The 13,566-nt window shown below is 42.1% G+C and overlaps 1 protein-coding gene and 1 long non-coding RNA gene across 5 annotated transcripts in view; one reads left to right on the top strand and one right to left on the bottom strand.

The window, feature by feature from the left end:
- The window catches only part of LOC132403895 (GTPase KRas), a 52,078-nt gene that overhangs the window by 26,673 nt on the left and 11,839 nt on the right, over positions 1-13,566 (top strand). For all 3 annotated transcript variants that reach the window (XM_059987706.1, XM_059987704.1, XM_059987705.1), the window contains exon 3: positions 6,864-6,995. In XM_059987706.1, the coding sequence (XP_059843689.1) occupies positions 6,885-6,995 (111 nt within the window). In that variant the 5' untranslated portion in view covers positions 6,864-6,884. The remainder of the gene's footprint in view (positions 1-6,863; positions 6,996-13,566) is intronic.
- Positions 3,740-13,566, bottom strand: part of LOC132403897 (uncharacterized) — a 78,731-nt gene continuing 68,904 nt past the window's right edge. Inside the window, exons 3-4 of one of the 2 annotated variants that reach the window (XR_009515383.1) lie at positions 11,097-11,289; positions 3,740-4,311 (exon numbers count right to left, since the gene is read on the bottom strand). This is a non-coding gene — a long non-coding RNA (uncharacterized LOC132403897). Of the gene's footprint in view, positions 4,312-11,096; positions 11,355-13,566 lie in introns of both variants that reach the window. The other variant, XR_009515384.1, reaches the window with a different exon arrangement.

Genomic DNA, 13,566 nt, shown 5'->3' with positions numbered 1-13,566 from the left:
ATGAACTCAGCAGGTCAGGCAGCATCTGTAGAAATGAGCAGTCAACGTTTTGGGCTGAGACTCTTCGTCAGGACTGAAGGAGGAAGGGGCAGGGGCCCTATAAATAAGGTTGGGGGGAGGGTGAAAAACCAATCAGAGGAAAAATCAAGGGGTGGGGGAGGGGATAAGCACTATGGGTAGTAGAAGAAATACCCAGCCCCTTGGTCATATACCGCCTGGGTAGTCTCCAGCCCTTTGGTATGACCATCGAATTCCTTCCCTCACCCTTCCCCCATCCTACTTTCACCCTGCCTCCTCGTCTAGCTGCCTATCACATCTCTCATTATTCTGCTGCCTTCTACGATCCATAGTGCTTTCCCCTTACATTCCTTCTTCACCTTTCCTGCCTAACCCCTCCCCCCACCTTCTTTATAGGGCACCTGCCCCCTCCTCCTTCAGTCCTAACGAAGGGTCTCAGCCCGAAACGTTGACTGCTCATTTCAATGGATGCTGCCCGACCTGCTGAGTTCATCCTGCTTGTTTGTACGTGTTGACAATCAAGATTTGGTCTGCTGACTCAGATGAATGTAAAACATCACATGTAATTGACGAACAGTGGTATCAGACCGACTTCTATCGCTCAGACTATCCCATCACTCATCTCAATCTGTCTGTGGTACCACTTGCCTAGTTTCCTAGACAGTTCCCAGAAGGCATTGGTCAAGGTGCTGGTTGATGGGAGTAGGCAGAATAACAGTTTGGCACAGACTAAATGGGCTGAAGGGCCTGTTACTGTGATATAGTTTTCCGTGACTAAGACATAGGCCAGAAAGTACTCCTTGCTTTCAAAAGCTGTGAAAGGGTCTAATTAGTCCTTTCCTTGCACAATCTGAAATGGTACTAATCTGAACCAGCAGGCAGGTCACCACAAGGCAGTTGCAGCATATATTTTGAAGTTAATTAGCCAAGCATTAATAAATAAAGTGAAAACCATTATATATGTAATAAATGAAAGATTTTTTGCCTTTCAGACTAAGATAGGCTGGATTTTAAAGCTGGCTTTAAACAGTAATGGGAACAAAGCCCAATTCTTTGCATTGCGGCCAACTAGGTGAATGGGTCACCATTGATGATTAGATTCCAGATGTGTAATCAGGTGAAACTGGGTCTTTAAAAAGTGGCTTGGTTCTTTTATTTCACTGTTCATTTTAACTGCTCAGGTCAACCTGTTTGCACTACAGCATTTTAAATGTCACTGTCTATTGGTCACGGCAAATGGGCAACAATAGCTTTAAGTGTTGAATCTGGGAAGAGGAGGAGGAAATGGCAAGCATTCAGATATTAGAACCTCGCAATGCAAAATCTGTGCGAGGTCCAAGTGTTTAGTCAGAGTTGCACAAAACAGTCACAGTCCCTTCACCCCCCAGCATTCATTCTGCTCTCTTTGCCCATCTATATTAATGCTGTTTGCCAGCATTCCAGCAAAAGTGAGCAAAATGGCTTTAAAAAAGGTTCTATGCAAACTAATTCATTGGAATACTATTTTATTCAGAAGTTAATTATGATATAAAAATGCTCTCTAAAATAAGCCGGTGTTGATCTGACTTTTGTTCAAAAATATTAGGGATGCACTTGGAGTGAATTGAAATGTGACCCGTGTTAAGTAGCTGGCAGAAAGAAGCCTTGTCTGTCCATTTGTGGCTGCGAACGTCATGATTAGAGTTCAATTGCTGGTGATCAACTTGATTATCGCCAGCCTACAATTAGCACGTGCAGGAGTGAGGTAGATCAGCTGGTTGAGAGGGGTCGGAACAGCAAACTTGCGCCCAATGTCATTAAGACCAATGAATCAAACGGGGACTTCAGGAGAACACACACCAGTCCTCATTGAGGGGTCAGTAGTGGAAAGGATGAGGAGCTTCAAGTTCCTGACTGTCAACATCTCTGAAGATCTATCCAGGGCCCAACAGATTGATGCGCCTACAGAAGGTACATCGACAGCTATATTAGGAGTTTGAGATGAGGTATCTCAATGAAGACCAGCAAATTCCTACAGTTCTTCTGTGGAGAGCATTCTAACTGGCTGCACCCCCACGTGGTATGGAGGGGCCCCTGTGCTGGATGGGGAAAAAGCTGCTGAGGGTTGTAGGCTCAGTCATGGGCACCAGCCTCCCCACAATTGAGGACGTGCCTCAAGGAGACAGTATGCATCGTGAAAGACTCTCACCAGCCAGAACATCCCCTCTTCTCATCTCTTCAGGCTAGTATGGCAGTAATGTCTTACGAACAGCTCGTTCTCCTCGGCCATCGGATTTCTGAATGGTCCATGAAGCCATGAACCTCACTATTCTGATCTCTTTTTGTACTAATTTATAATTGTAATTTAGTTTTATGTGCTGCTCTGTACTGATGCTGCAGGACAAGAAGTTATGACAAATGGTTCTGATAAGTCTTAATTTATTTGTTTTTAATTGTAGTTTAAATAGCATTGTATGATGGCATGACATTTGCTTGGAGAGCATTAGTATTTGATATCCCCTGTCAATGGTCATGGTATGTTAAGTGTATCGATGGAAGGGTTTTTGACAGTTTCATCAGAAGAATTGAGTAGCAGAATAGGGAGTCCTGGGAGGATGCCCTGGCTCCTGACCTAGATATTGCAGAGCGGGGTTTCGGTAGCTGAACTGTCCTACTGTAGGTATCAGGCTATGGTGGAGAACACATGATGTAGGGTCAGGTTTCAATGTTCAAGGTAAATTTATTAGGAGATTTTACTTAAAAGCATCATGAACAAGTCCTGGGAATCTCATCTATACTCAGTGCATGTTCAATATTGAGTGCACGTTCATGGTCTTCTGCTGATGTAGTCCATCTGCTTCAAGGTTCAGCATGTGCATTCAGAGATGCTCTTCTGCACAGCACTGTTGTAATGTGTGGTTATCTGAGTTACTGTCACCTTCTTGTCAGCTTGGACCAGTCTGGCCATTCTCCTCTGACCTCTCTCATTAACAAGCATTTTCACCACGGAGCTGCTGCTCACTGGGTGTTTTTTTTTTTGTTTATTGCACCATTCTCTGTAAACTCTAGAGACTGTTGTGTAGGAGATCAGCAGTTTCCGAGATACTCAAACAAATCTACCTGGCGTCAACAATCATTCCATGGTTAAAGTCACTTAGATCACATTTCTTCCCCGTTCTGATGTTTGCTCTGAACAACAACTGAACCTCTTGACCATGTCTAGTCTACGTTCTTTTATGCATTGAGTTGCTGTCAGATAATTGCCTGATATTTGCATTATCAAACAGGTGTACCTAATAAAGTGGCCACTCAAGTCGGCTCAGGAGAACCCTCTTCCACTACTTCCCTTCTGAACTCTCCTTCGGAAGTACCGAACTAAGCTGTTTGTGGCTGCTGACGAGGAGGGGTGATCCTGAGTTATGGGTGTGGATTTGGAAGGGCCAGATAGGGCGTTCTCTACTTTTGGCAGAAGTCTGGTTTAGGAGAGCCAGCGTGAAGTTTGAGATAATGTGTTTATGCAGTTTCCAAGGTTTAGTAGCAAAGTTGGATCCTGAGCCAGTTATCCCACCCTTTACTATCAAGCTGCAAGCACTGGGCAATGGATCTGTATGTGCCATTAATGGTTTCAGTGACTGTAAAGCCTACAGGGTAACATGGGCCTGCTCACACACTCTGCACTCCCAGAAAATACAGATACTTCAGGCCACACAGCATTACATTTTCATCAACTTTAATAGCTTCCTAGAGACTGGATAAAATCCATCCTTTTAAATGATCCAATACTTCAGTCACACCAACTTAATATTAATATTGGCATATTCCTGCTATACACTTTAACATGAGGCACCAGCCAGAATAAAAAGCCTTTTGTAGGTGAGTGTTTAATTTGACTGCCACCTTTTAAAACCCAAAATAGTTTCTTTGTGAGGTACAGATCAGCCATGACCTCATCAAGAGGCAGGACAGCTTTGCAGGGTTGAATGGCCTCGTTCACAGCTGTCTCACGCGGGTTTAGAGCACTCAGTAATATGAGCTGCTACAAACGTTTATTTTTAGCATTATCTGTAAATGTGGCACACCCAAAGTTTTCAGGAGAATTCATTTCCTTTTGGGTGTGGTGTCCTTGGTCTCCTCTTCCTTGGTTCTTCGGGGAAATGGGCTGAAATGGGGTTTGTGACGACAAGCCAGCTCTTCCTGCAGATGATCTGCAACTACATCAAATCTCAGCCAGTTGTCAACACTGGATCTTTTTAGTCCATTTTAGCTTTGATGGTACGGCCTGTGACGTTCCATTAGTTTCCCTTCATGACTGTGCTTTAATAGAAGAAATAGAATTGTCTTGAAGAAGCTGGTTAAATATGAAACAACTCTCCCCCTCACCCATCTCTACTCCCTTCTGCCTCCTGCATTACTCCTCTCCCCCCCCCCCATCATCCCAGTATCACGAACACCCGTCCCCAGCCCATCATATCCCACCACTCTCACCTCACACCCCCCCCATGCGTTTTTCACTTTCATTATTGAAATAGTTGAATACACTGAATTGGTATTCAACATTTTAGTTTTGAATGCAGATAAGGTTCCAATAATTCCGTCATCTGCTCTTTTCTCTTGAATTGATGATCTTGGAATAAATTAATGAAAGATTATGCTGCTACTCATGACTACTGTCAGTCATTTCCATTGTCATACTGTAGGAGATTTGGGCCCACGCCAGTGTACAATGTACAATAGAATTGCTGAGGCTTGAGAGTAAATGTCGACTGGCAGGAAGCAAAATTATTGCGTTGTAAGAAATGTCATTACATCCTTATCTATGCATTTGTGACCTGAGGCAACCCAATGTGCTTTACAGATTCAAATACTTGAAGTTTAATCAGAGTAAAGTAGAGAGTAATGTTTGGATAATAAACATTCAGTTTTACTCTGTGACATTTGTGGAAAGGGAAACATTGGAGTAAGAACTCTCTTACCTGATTTAAAGCGTTGACATTGGATCTTTGGTATTCTGCTCAGATGGGCTATTGTTATTTATTTAGCAATACAGCATGGAGTAGACCCTCCGTCCCTTCAAGCAGCCCCTGACGACCCCAATTAACCCTAACTTTGGCACAGGACAATTTACAATGACCTACCTGGTCCATCTTTGGACCGTGGGAGAGAACTGGAGCACCCGGGGGGAATCCCTCGCATTCCACGGGGAGGGCATACAGACTCCTTACAGAGGACACTGGGACTGAATTCCCTTCTCCAATGCCTTAAGGCAGTGGTACCCAACCTTTTTTTGGCCATGCCGCACCTAATCACCTCTAAAATCCTGATGCCCCCTGTGGTGATATATAATTCTTATTATTCAAAAAGTGAACTCCTATTCACCTGGAGGAAGCCTAAAAGACCATTAACTTGGTTTAAACAAGCTTCCAAAGAACATGGCATTCATGAAAGAGAAAAATAAAAGAACCAAAGGACTGTTAAAGTTCTAAGGAAGAAATTACTAAGAAATTGTAAAAAAAATTAAGTGATATTAAAATAATAATAATAAATAAATAAAACAATGCCGATTTGTTTCTGCAGCATACAAAGACAGATACACCCTTTAAAAGAGATGACGCAATGTACACACCTTCACACCACCAAGAACCGAAAGCTACTGCAAAAAGCAGCATTGGCGCGACCTCGTACGAGTCTCTTACGCGTTTGGACTTGTTCATTCGTTCCTTCCTACATCAGTCAATTCATTAATTTAATTATGAAAGCCATTTGATGGTTGTAATGATGGTGATACACTATATATACAGTACATACGCAATTACACATGTACATACACACAAGTATTTTTATGTATGCATACTGTATATACACATATGTATTAACTCGCGCACACGCACTCGTACTCACACAGACACAAGAAAAAATTCACTGTTAATAACTCATTCTCGAATTGCCCCCTTTAAAAATCAAATTACCCCCCTGTGGGGCGTACGCCCCACGTTGGGAACCACTGCCTTAAGCTTTAATAGTGTCACACTAACCGCTACACTACTATGGTAGTGCCCATTTGTTGTCCCTTTCAAAAGTGTGTGCTTTCTCAACATTGCAAGTGTGTGTTAATCTGGATTAAGCTCAAGTCTCTAAAACCTCCTGTCATCAGATAGTGCTACGGAGCCAGAGCTGATACTCAGTTTGGAAGCACTTTCTGAGCAGTCTTGCTGCTTGGATCAGTAGGTGACTCTTTGAGGCATTTTGTGACTGTGATTCTATCCAGAGTACAGTATGTAGAGTTTTGGTTGTCAATGGCAAACCAGGTTTGTGATAGTGGGATCACTGAGAAAAGAGAGACTTGTTAGCCATTGCTTGTTACACAAGGTTCCATTATGATTTTTGCTTTTTCTCCGAGAGGAACTCGGGAGTCAAATGTTAAACATGAGATTCTATAGGTTCTGGAAATCCAGAGCCACACACACAACTTTAAAGGAACTCGACAGGTCAGGCAGTCATCAGTTGAAAGGAATTAAACTTTCGGCATTTTGGGCCAAGACTGTTTATCTGGACTAACTAAAGGGACTCAACTTGAAACTTCAACCTTGTATTCCAAACCATAGATGCTGCTTGACCTGCTGAGTTCCTCTTAACATTTTGTGTGTGTTACCTTGGAATTCAAAAATGTTCTTGTGGGCCTTGCTTTACATACAAGTGAGACAGTAAGAATTCTTGACTCAAAAGGATTACTCCATTTTTCTATTTGTGTTTGAAAACAGTTTTGGATGTAGTTACTGCATCAGCAACTTATTCAGCTCCTACGGAATTGCTTTTACTTCATCCATGTCAGTGATTTGATGCTAATGGCTGGCCTTTTCCTTGCACAGGTCTGCCCTTGAGCAAAGAAGATGACCGAATACAAACTTGTGGTGGTCGGAGCTGGTGGCGTAGGCAAAAGTGCTCTGACGATCCAACTTATTCAGAACCACTTTGTGGATGAATATGATCCCACAATAGAAGTAAGTTTCCTTTTCTTTTGTTATGGGGATGTGTATAATTATAAAGTGAGCTTTTAAGATAGACATTTTTAAACTAATAAAGGGAGGAAAGTGTAGTAACTGTCCAAGGTGGTTAAGCTATTAAAGTAGTGATAGAATATTACAGTACGGTACAGGCCTTTCGGCCCACATCGTTGTGCTGACCTTTTAACCTACTCTGAAATCAATCTAACCCTTCCTTCCTGTTGCCTTCTAATTTTCTATCATCCATATGCCTCTGTAAGAGTTTCTTAAATGTCCCTAATGTATCTGCCTAGATGCCTGAATTAATCTGGGCTGGGGGGGTGGGGGGGGGGGGTAGGAGAATAATTAATTAATTAAAACTGAAATTAAAAGCTAGGATCAGTAAGGGTGACCATGAAACTACCCACCAGAATGCTATCATTTGGAAACAAAAGTTGGCCTGTGTTGGTTGGGTGTCTGTTACTACAGGCTCACGGATGTAGTCATCTCTCAACTGGCCTTTGAAATAGCCACTGATGCATCAAACCCATTACTCACCATGACAGACTGCAGTGGTTCAAGAGAGCAGGGTGTGAGAAGCCTTCATATCATGAATTTCAAAAGAATACATTTTTGAAAAGAGATGACAATATTTTCCCTGAAGGAAACCATTCGGTAGCTGGACCAGGTAGTAGGAAAGGCTGCGGTTAACAAGATGTCTAAGCTGTCCCTCAACTCTGGAGGAAAGTTGGGTTTGGCAACTTCTAGTTTCCTTGTTCAGCAGGCATAGATAGGAAACATAGGAATGGGAGATGCTATTGATGTGGATGAAGAATCTGATAAGGGATGTAAATGCCAACATACCTGGCTGGAGGGGAGTCATCATTGAGATATTTAATGTAACTACTGAGTGATGGGGACAGGATGAATATTTGAGATGCTATATTTTCAGTCTTGCCCTTAAACTTCATTATTCCTCCAAAAAGTTTCCAATTAGTCAATACTTTTTGAGTATGGCCTCTGTTGAAATGCAGAGAGAGGTGTTATCCAGTTTCTGCACAGCATGATCTTATTAACTATAATGAGATGAGTGATCAGACCTTTCTAAAGTAATGTTGGGGTTGTGGTATGTTAAAAGAAATGTCTTGTGCAGGACGTTTAAAAGAGAACAATGCTGTGGGATCATTGATTCTGTGGGCAGATGGAGTCATGATTTAAATCTACTATGAGAGAGAGTGATTCCAACAGTGGTTCTTCAATGAGGGAGGTGAGGTGGGGTGGGGGGAACGAATAGGTTTCAGGAACAGTTAGTATCAGAACCTGGTGGTGTGAGGCCTAAGACTCCTGTACCTCCTGCTTGGTGGTAGCAAGAAGAGACCATGGCCTGGAAGGTGGAGGTTCTTCAGGATGGATGCTGCTTTCCTGCAGATGTGCTGAAATTTGGAGAGTGCTTTGCCTGTGATGGACTGGAATGTATTTGCTGCTTTCTGTAGACTTTTCCCTTACTAGGCATTGGTATTTCCATTCCAGGTCATGATGCAACCATTGTGCATCTATAGAAGTTTGTGAAAGTTTTAGATGACATGCCGAAACTTCCGAAAAAGTAGAGGTGCTTGTACCTCCTTTGTGATGGTACTTGTGTGCCGCCCCCAGAACAGATCCTCTCACACGGTTACCAAGGGATATAAAGTTACGGACCCTCTCCACCTCTGATCCCCCAATGAGGACTGGCTCATGGGCTCTGGCTTCCTTCTCTGGTAGCCGATCATCAACTCTTTGGCTTTGCTGACATTGAGTAAGAGGTTGTTGTGGCACAATTCAACCAGATTTTCAATCTCTAACCATTCGGGAACTTTGGCAAGTTTTGTGAGTGAATTCAGATACGAGGATACTTCTTTCAACTGCTTAAATAGTGTAAAACAATTTGTGAGACAGTATTTTTGCTATGGATTAGTTTAATTTCATTTTTATTAATACTTGTTGATTCTTGCAAGGGATGAAATGGGTGAGCCTCTCTATGGCTGCAAGACCGCTGGTGTTTGATCTTCATCTCTCACGTATACTTCCTGTGTACTGGGAAAATCTCCACTGCTCTGAAGGGTGTGAATGTAAACACACTGGGTCTTACTGGACAAGGTTGCAGTTTGTTTCAGTCAGGGTTGTCTTGCTGCAACTGAGGCCCCCTAGTGGAGATGCCTCATTACTGCAACATCAGTGTGAAAATGAGAACATTGAACTCTACTGCACAGTACAGGCCCTTTGACCCACAATGTTGTGCTGACCTTGTGCTTCTAGGATCAATCTAAACCTTCCCTCCTACATACCCATCTGTTTCACTATCATCCATGTGCCAAATTACTCCAAGTACTTGAACCTAGTGGTCTGGATTCTCCAGTTAGAAGTTCTGATAGAACCTGACTGTTTTTGGGCGATTAAGACTGACCTCTGGATAATCCAGTGCTACTCTTGGGACACCTGTTTTCTGCTCTTTCGCTCCTTGCATTGTTCCCTCCTGTGTTTCCTAGTACGGAGGAAGCTTGGTTAACCTGCGTGTCGCTGGACCTGGCAGGTGCCTGCTGGTCAGTTATGTCAGATAACTTGATCAGGCATCTGCTCACCACCTCCAGCAGTGCTTTGATGTCACTTCTGAGGTATTAGTTACTGGAGCAGTGCCAGTTCTTAAACAATATCTTGGGATTAAGGGTGATCTAAGTAAGTTAAACAGCATAGAAACAGGCCATTTAGTCCATCTAATTCATGCCAACTAAGATGCCTTTCTAAACTAATCCCATTTACCTGTGTTTGGCCCATATCCCTCTGAACCTTTCTTATTTATGTACCTGTTGAAGGACCTTTTAAATATTAAAATTATTAATCCTTTCCTATTTGTGTAGCTGTCAAAGCACTTTTTAAATGTTAATCTACCTTAAATATTAATATTTAATGGTATGATAATTGTAATCAAGACCATAATAATAATAATTAACTTAGAAATTCATATTTAAGAGCACTTTAATAATTTAAATATTAATATACTTGCCAAAGTACCTTTTTAAATGTTATTGTGCCAGCTTCAAGCACCCGCTTGGGCAGCTCACACCATATACTGAGCACTCTCTGAGTAGAAGTTGCCCCTCACGTTCCTATTACATCTCTCCTCCCACCTTAAACCTATGTCCTCTAATTCTTGATTCCAATCCTGGGAAACAGACTGTGTGCGTGCAACCTATTATGCCCCTCAGTTTTACACAAGGCTAATATGATCCCTTATTCTCCTACACTGCAAAAGTGTTTGGAACTGCTCAACCTTTCTCCATAATTCAGTTCCTTGTGCCCGAGCAACATCCTCATTTATCACCTCTGTATTCCTTCCAGCAAAATGGAATACAATATTCCAAATGTGGCCTCACCAACGTCTTGTACGACTGCAACATAACATCCAACTCTTGTACTCAGTTCCCTGACTGAAGGCAACCATACCTTCATGACCCTGTCTATCAGTGAACCATATGCTTGGAATCCTAGGTCACTCTGTCCTTCAACACTCCCCAAGGCCGTTTCAAGGAACACATTTATTTGCCATATACATTTAGACATATTAGGAATTTGCTGTGATGTGTTGGCACAGTATGAAACAAAAACAACATTTGACAATTGGAAAGAATGAAGAACTATATAAAATGTAAAGTTAGAGGATCAAGTATGGATAGGGAATAAAATGTGCATAAATACCTGCATGTGCTTGCAATGTAAATGGTATATATAGTGGTTTACAGTGCAGGGGGAGGAGGTGGGACTAACTAGAATGGTTGATCAGATTAACTGCCTGGGGGATGTGAAGTTTTTTGTCCTAATAGCCCTATAGCATTTTCCAGAGGGTTCCTGATTCATCTTCTTAAAAATGCAATACTTCTCACTTACCCAAAATAAACTCCATTTGCTGTTCCTTGGCCCACTTTCTAACCATTCCGATTTGTGTTCACTTGAGTATTTTGCATGTTCTGCAATTAATAAGGGACTGATAGACCCGCCCCCCCCCCCCAACAGATGTAGGAGGGGGTGACCCACGGGATGAATGGATATCTAGTTTGAGAGAAGTACTTTCCTTCTGCCACTTACCCAGGACCTCTGTCCAGATGCATGGCATTGATTCTCAGTGCTGTCTCAGCGGGTTGTTCAATTTGAGTAGTCAGGAGTCCGGGGCTGTTGTGCTTCAAGGAGGCTTTGTGCGTGATCTTTTTTCTGTCTACCTATTCTCCGTTGAGGAAGTGCAGAAAGGAGTGTCTGTTGCAGGAGTAAGTGGGGAAATGGGCTGCAGAAACAGAAAATCTGAAATAAAAGGGAACATACAGGAAGCCACAGCAGGTCAGGCAGCACCTGTGGAAAGACAAAGTGAGTTGACATTTCAACTTGAAGCCCCTTTAGAACCACAAAGTTTTTCCAAGTTTACCTATCCCTCCAATAAATTGAGGATTTTATGGAAATGGTATAGTTTATTTCTAATATCTTGAGATGCCTTCTGTAGGTGGAAAAGTCTCAAAAGTATAAGAAGTTAACAAATTTCATGTCACATGCCGGTGATAATAAACCTGATTGTGAGAGGGAGCAGGGTTCACTGCTGCCTACTAGACTGAGTTTTGTACTGGCTCTGAGACTCAGTCCAAATAGTGCTTCTTCAGGACAGTGTGTCTTGAAGGTGCCCTCGATGCTGGGAAGGCTAGTGTCCATGATGGAGCACTAACCAGGGATTCCTGTCCATGCAGCTGTGCATGTACCTTTAAATCTTAATGTACCTGCTTCAACCATCACATCTGGCAGCTTCCATATGCTGAAAACTATCCAAGTGAAAAAGTTCCTATTAAATCTCACCCTAAACCAGTGTCCTCTAGTTCTGCCTTTCCCCAACTCTGGGGGGGGGGAACCATGCTCATTTGAACCTACATGATTTTGTACGCTTCAAGGAATAAAGTCCCAATCTGCTCAACCTCTGCCCATAGCTCAGTCCCTAACGTCCTGACAATATTCTCATAAATATCTTCTGCATCGGTGACGAAAACTGAACACAATGATTCAGACACAGCCTCTGAAGAATGCATTTTGAGTCGTTTACATTGCTGAGATATGTTTGAATGAAGGCCCGTTTACGTTGCTTAATCTTACACGTAATGTTTATTAATTCTCTGGACATTTCTGCATCCTGTCTTTGAACAGCTACTTCCCTACACCCATCTGTTCTGAACTGACCTACACTGTCTTACCTCAGTAATAGATCATCTCTTGCACTACTATGGACTTGTCTGCTTTTTATACACTAATTTGTTTTATATAGTTTTTTTCTTTGATGCCTCATTTAACTTGCATATAATTTGTCTGTATTTTCTGAATCTATGTTCCTGTGATGCCGCTACGAGCAGGTTTATCATTGTAGCTGAACCCGTTCTCTCTGGTTTGTGGTGGTTAAGCTGCAAGTAATTACTTGCTGACAATTGGTGCACATATACATTTCTCTGACATTAAATGTACCTGTTGATTCCGGTTAATTGGGCTATTGGTTGATCAGGACAACTGCTTCTCTGGAACAGTTCTTAAAGAACAAAAATAAATCAATAATATCGCCAGGATTCCCTTTTCTTTTTGGGACACTATGCTATTTAGTTGGGGCAGGAGATGGCCTGTCGTGCAGGTGTGGCCAATAGACACCACACTGTGCTTAGAGTGAACAGTTGTATCAGTTGCTTGTGTTTGTTTTATGTTATCCAATTGGGTTGACAGGCGCCAATTCCAAAAGCAGTGATTTTTGATAATTTTGTTATCTTTACTTGGACTTCAAAAACATTTTTGAGACCCTTGCCAAAATGCGACAGAAAGGTTTGACACTAGCCGAAAAAATTGCCCTACTGAACCAAATTAACAGCCAACCGCACTAACATCAGTCATCATCAGCTGGCAGAGTGCCAACATCTACATTGCACACTTGGTACATCTGCAAGATAAACTGTGAGAAGAAAGGGCATTCCGAGAGGGACAACAGGGAAAATTCCAAATCAAAAGCGTGAAGGAAAGGATCCAGATGTTGAAGAGGCCCTCAATCAATAGTTTTCCATTGTAACTGGGCAGGGTGTGCATTTTAGTGCACCAGTGTTGAAAACTTAAGTCAGAGGAGCTATCTTCGAAGCTGGGTCACAAAGATTTTAAAGTAGCAGGTGGTTGGTTTCCTCAATGGAAATGTCGGCACCACATTAAATTCAAGAAAGCAAAAAGCGAGAAAGCTGCTGATGTGTTAGTACAGAAACATGGAAATCTACAAAACTCGTTGACTTAAAAATTTTTGTGTAGATGATATCTACAATTATGATGAAACAGTCCTTCTTTATCATGCTATGTCAGACGGTTTCCTTTGCTACAAACAAGCAACGCTGTTGGGTTTAAAGAAAGCAATGGATTGCATAACTCCTGTGCGAATACGTCAAGAACTGATAAAAAGAAATAGTTGGTTATTGGGGAAAAGTGTTGAACCTTAAGGTAGTTACCAATTGAGTACTTCCAAAATTTTTAAGAAATGGCTCTTGAGTTGGGATGTGAAGAAACA

The sequence above is a fragment of the Hypanus sabinus genome, chromosome 13 (assembly GCF_030144855.1).
Source record: "Hypanus sabinus isolate sHypSab1 chromosome 13, sHypSab1.hap1, whole genome shotgun sequence".
Taxonomy (NCBI): Eukaryota; Metazoa; Chordata; class Chondrichthyes; order Myliobatiformes; family Dasyatidae; genus Hypanus; species Hypanus sabinus.
The sequence above is the reverse complement of the archived record's forward strand: the minus strand, read 5'-3'. Positions and strand labels throughout refer to the sequence as shown.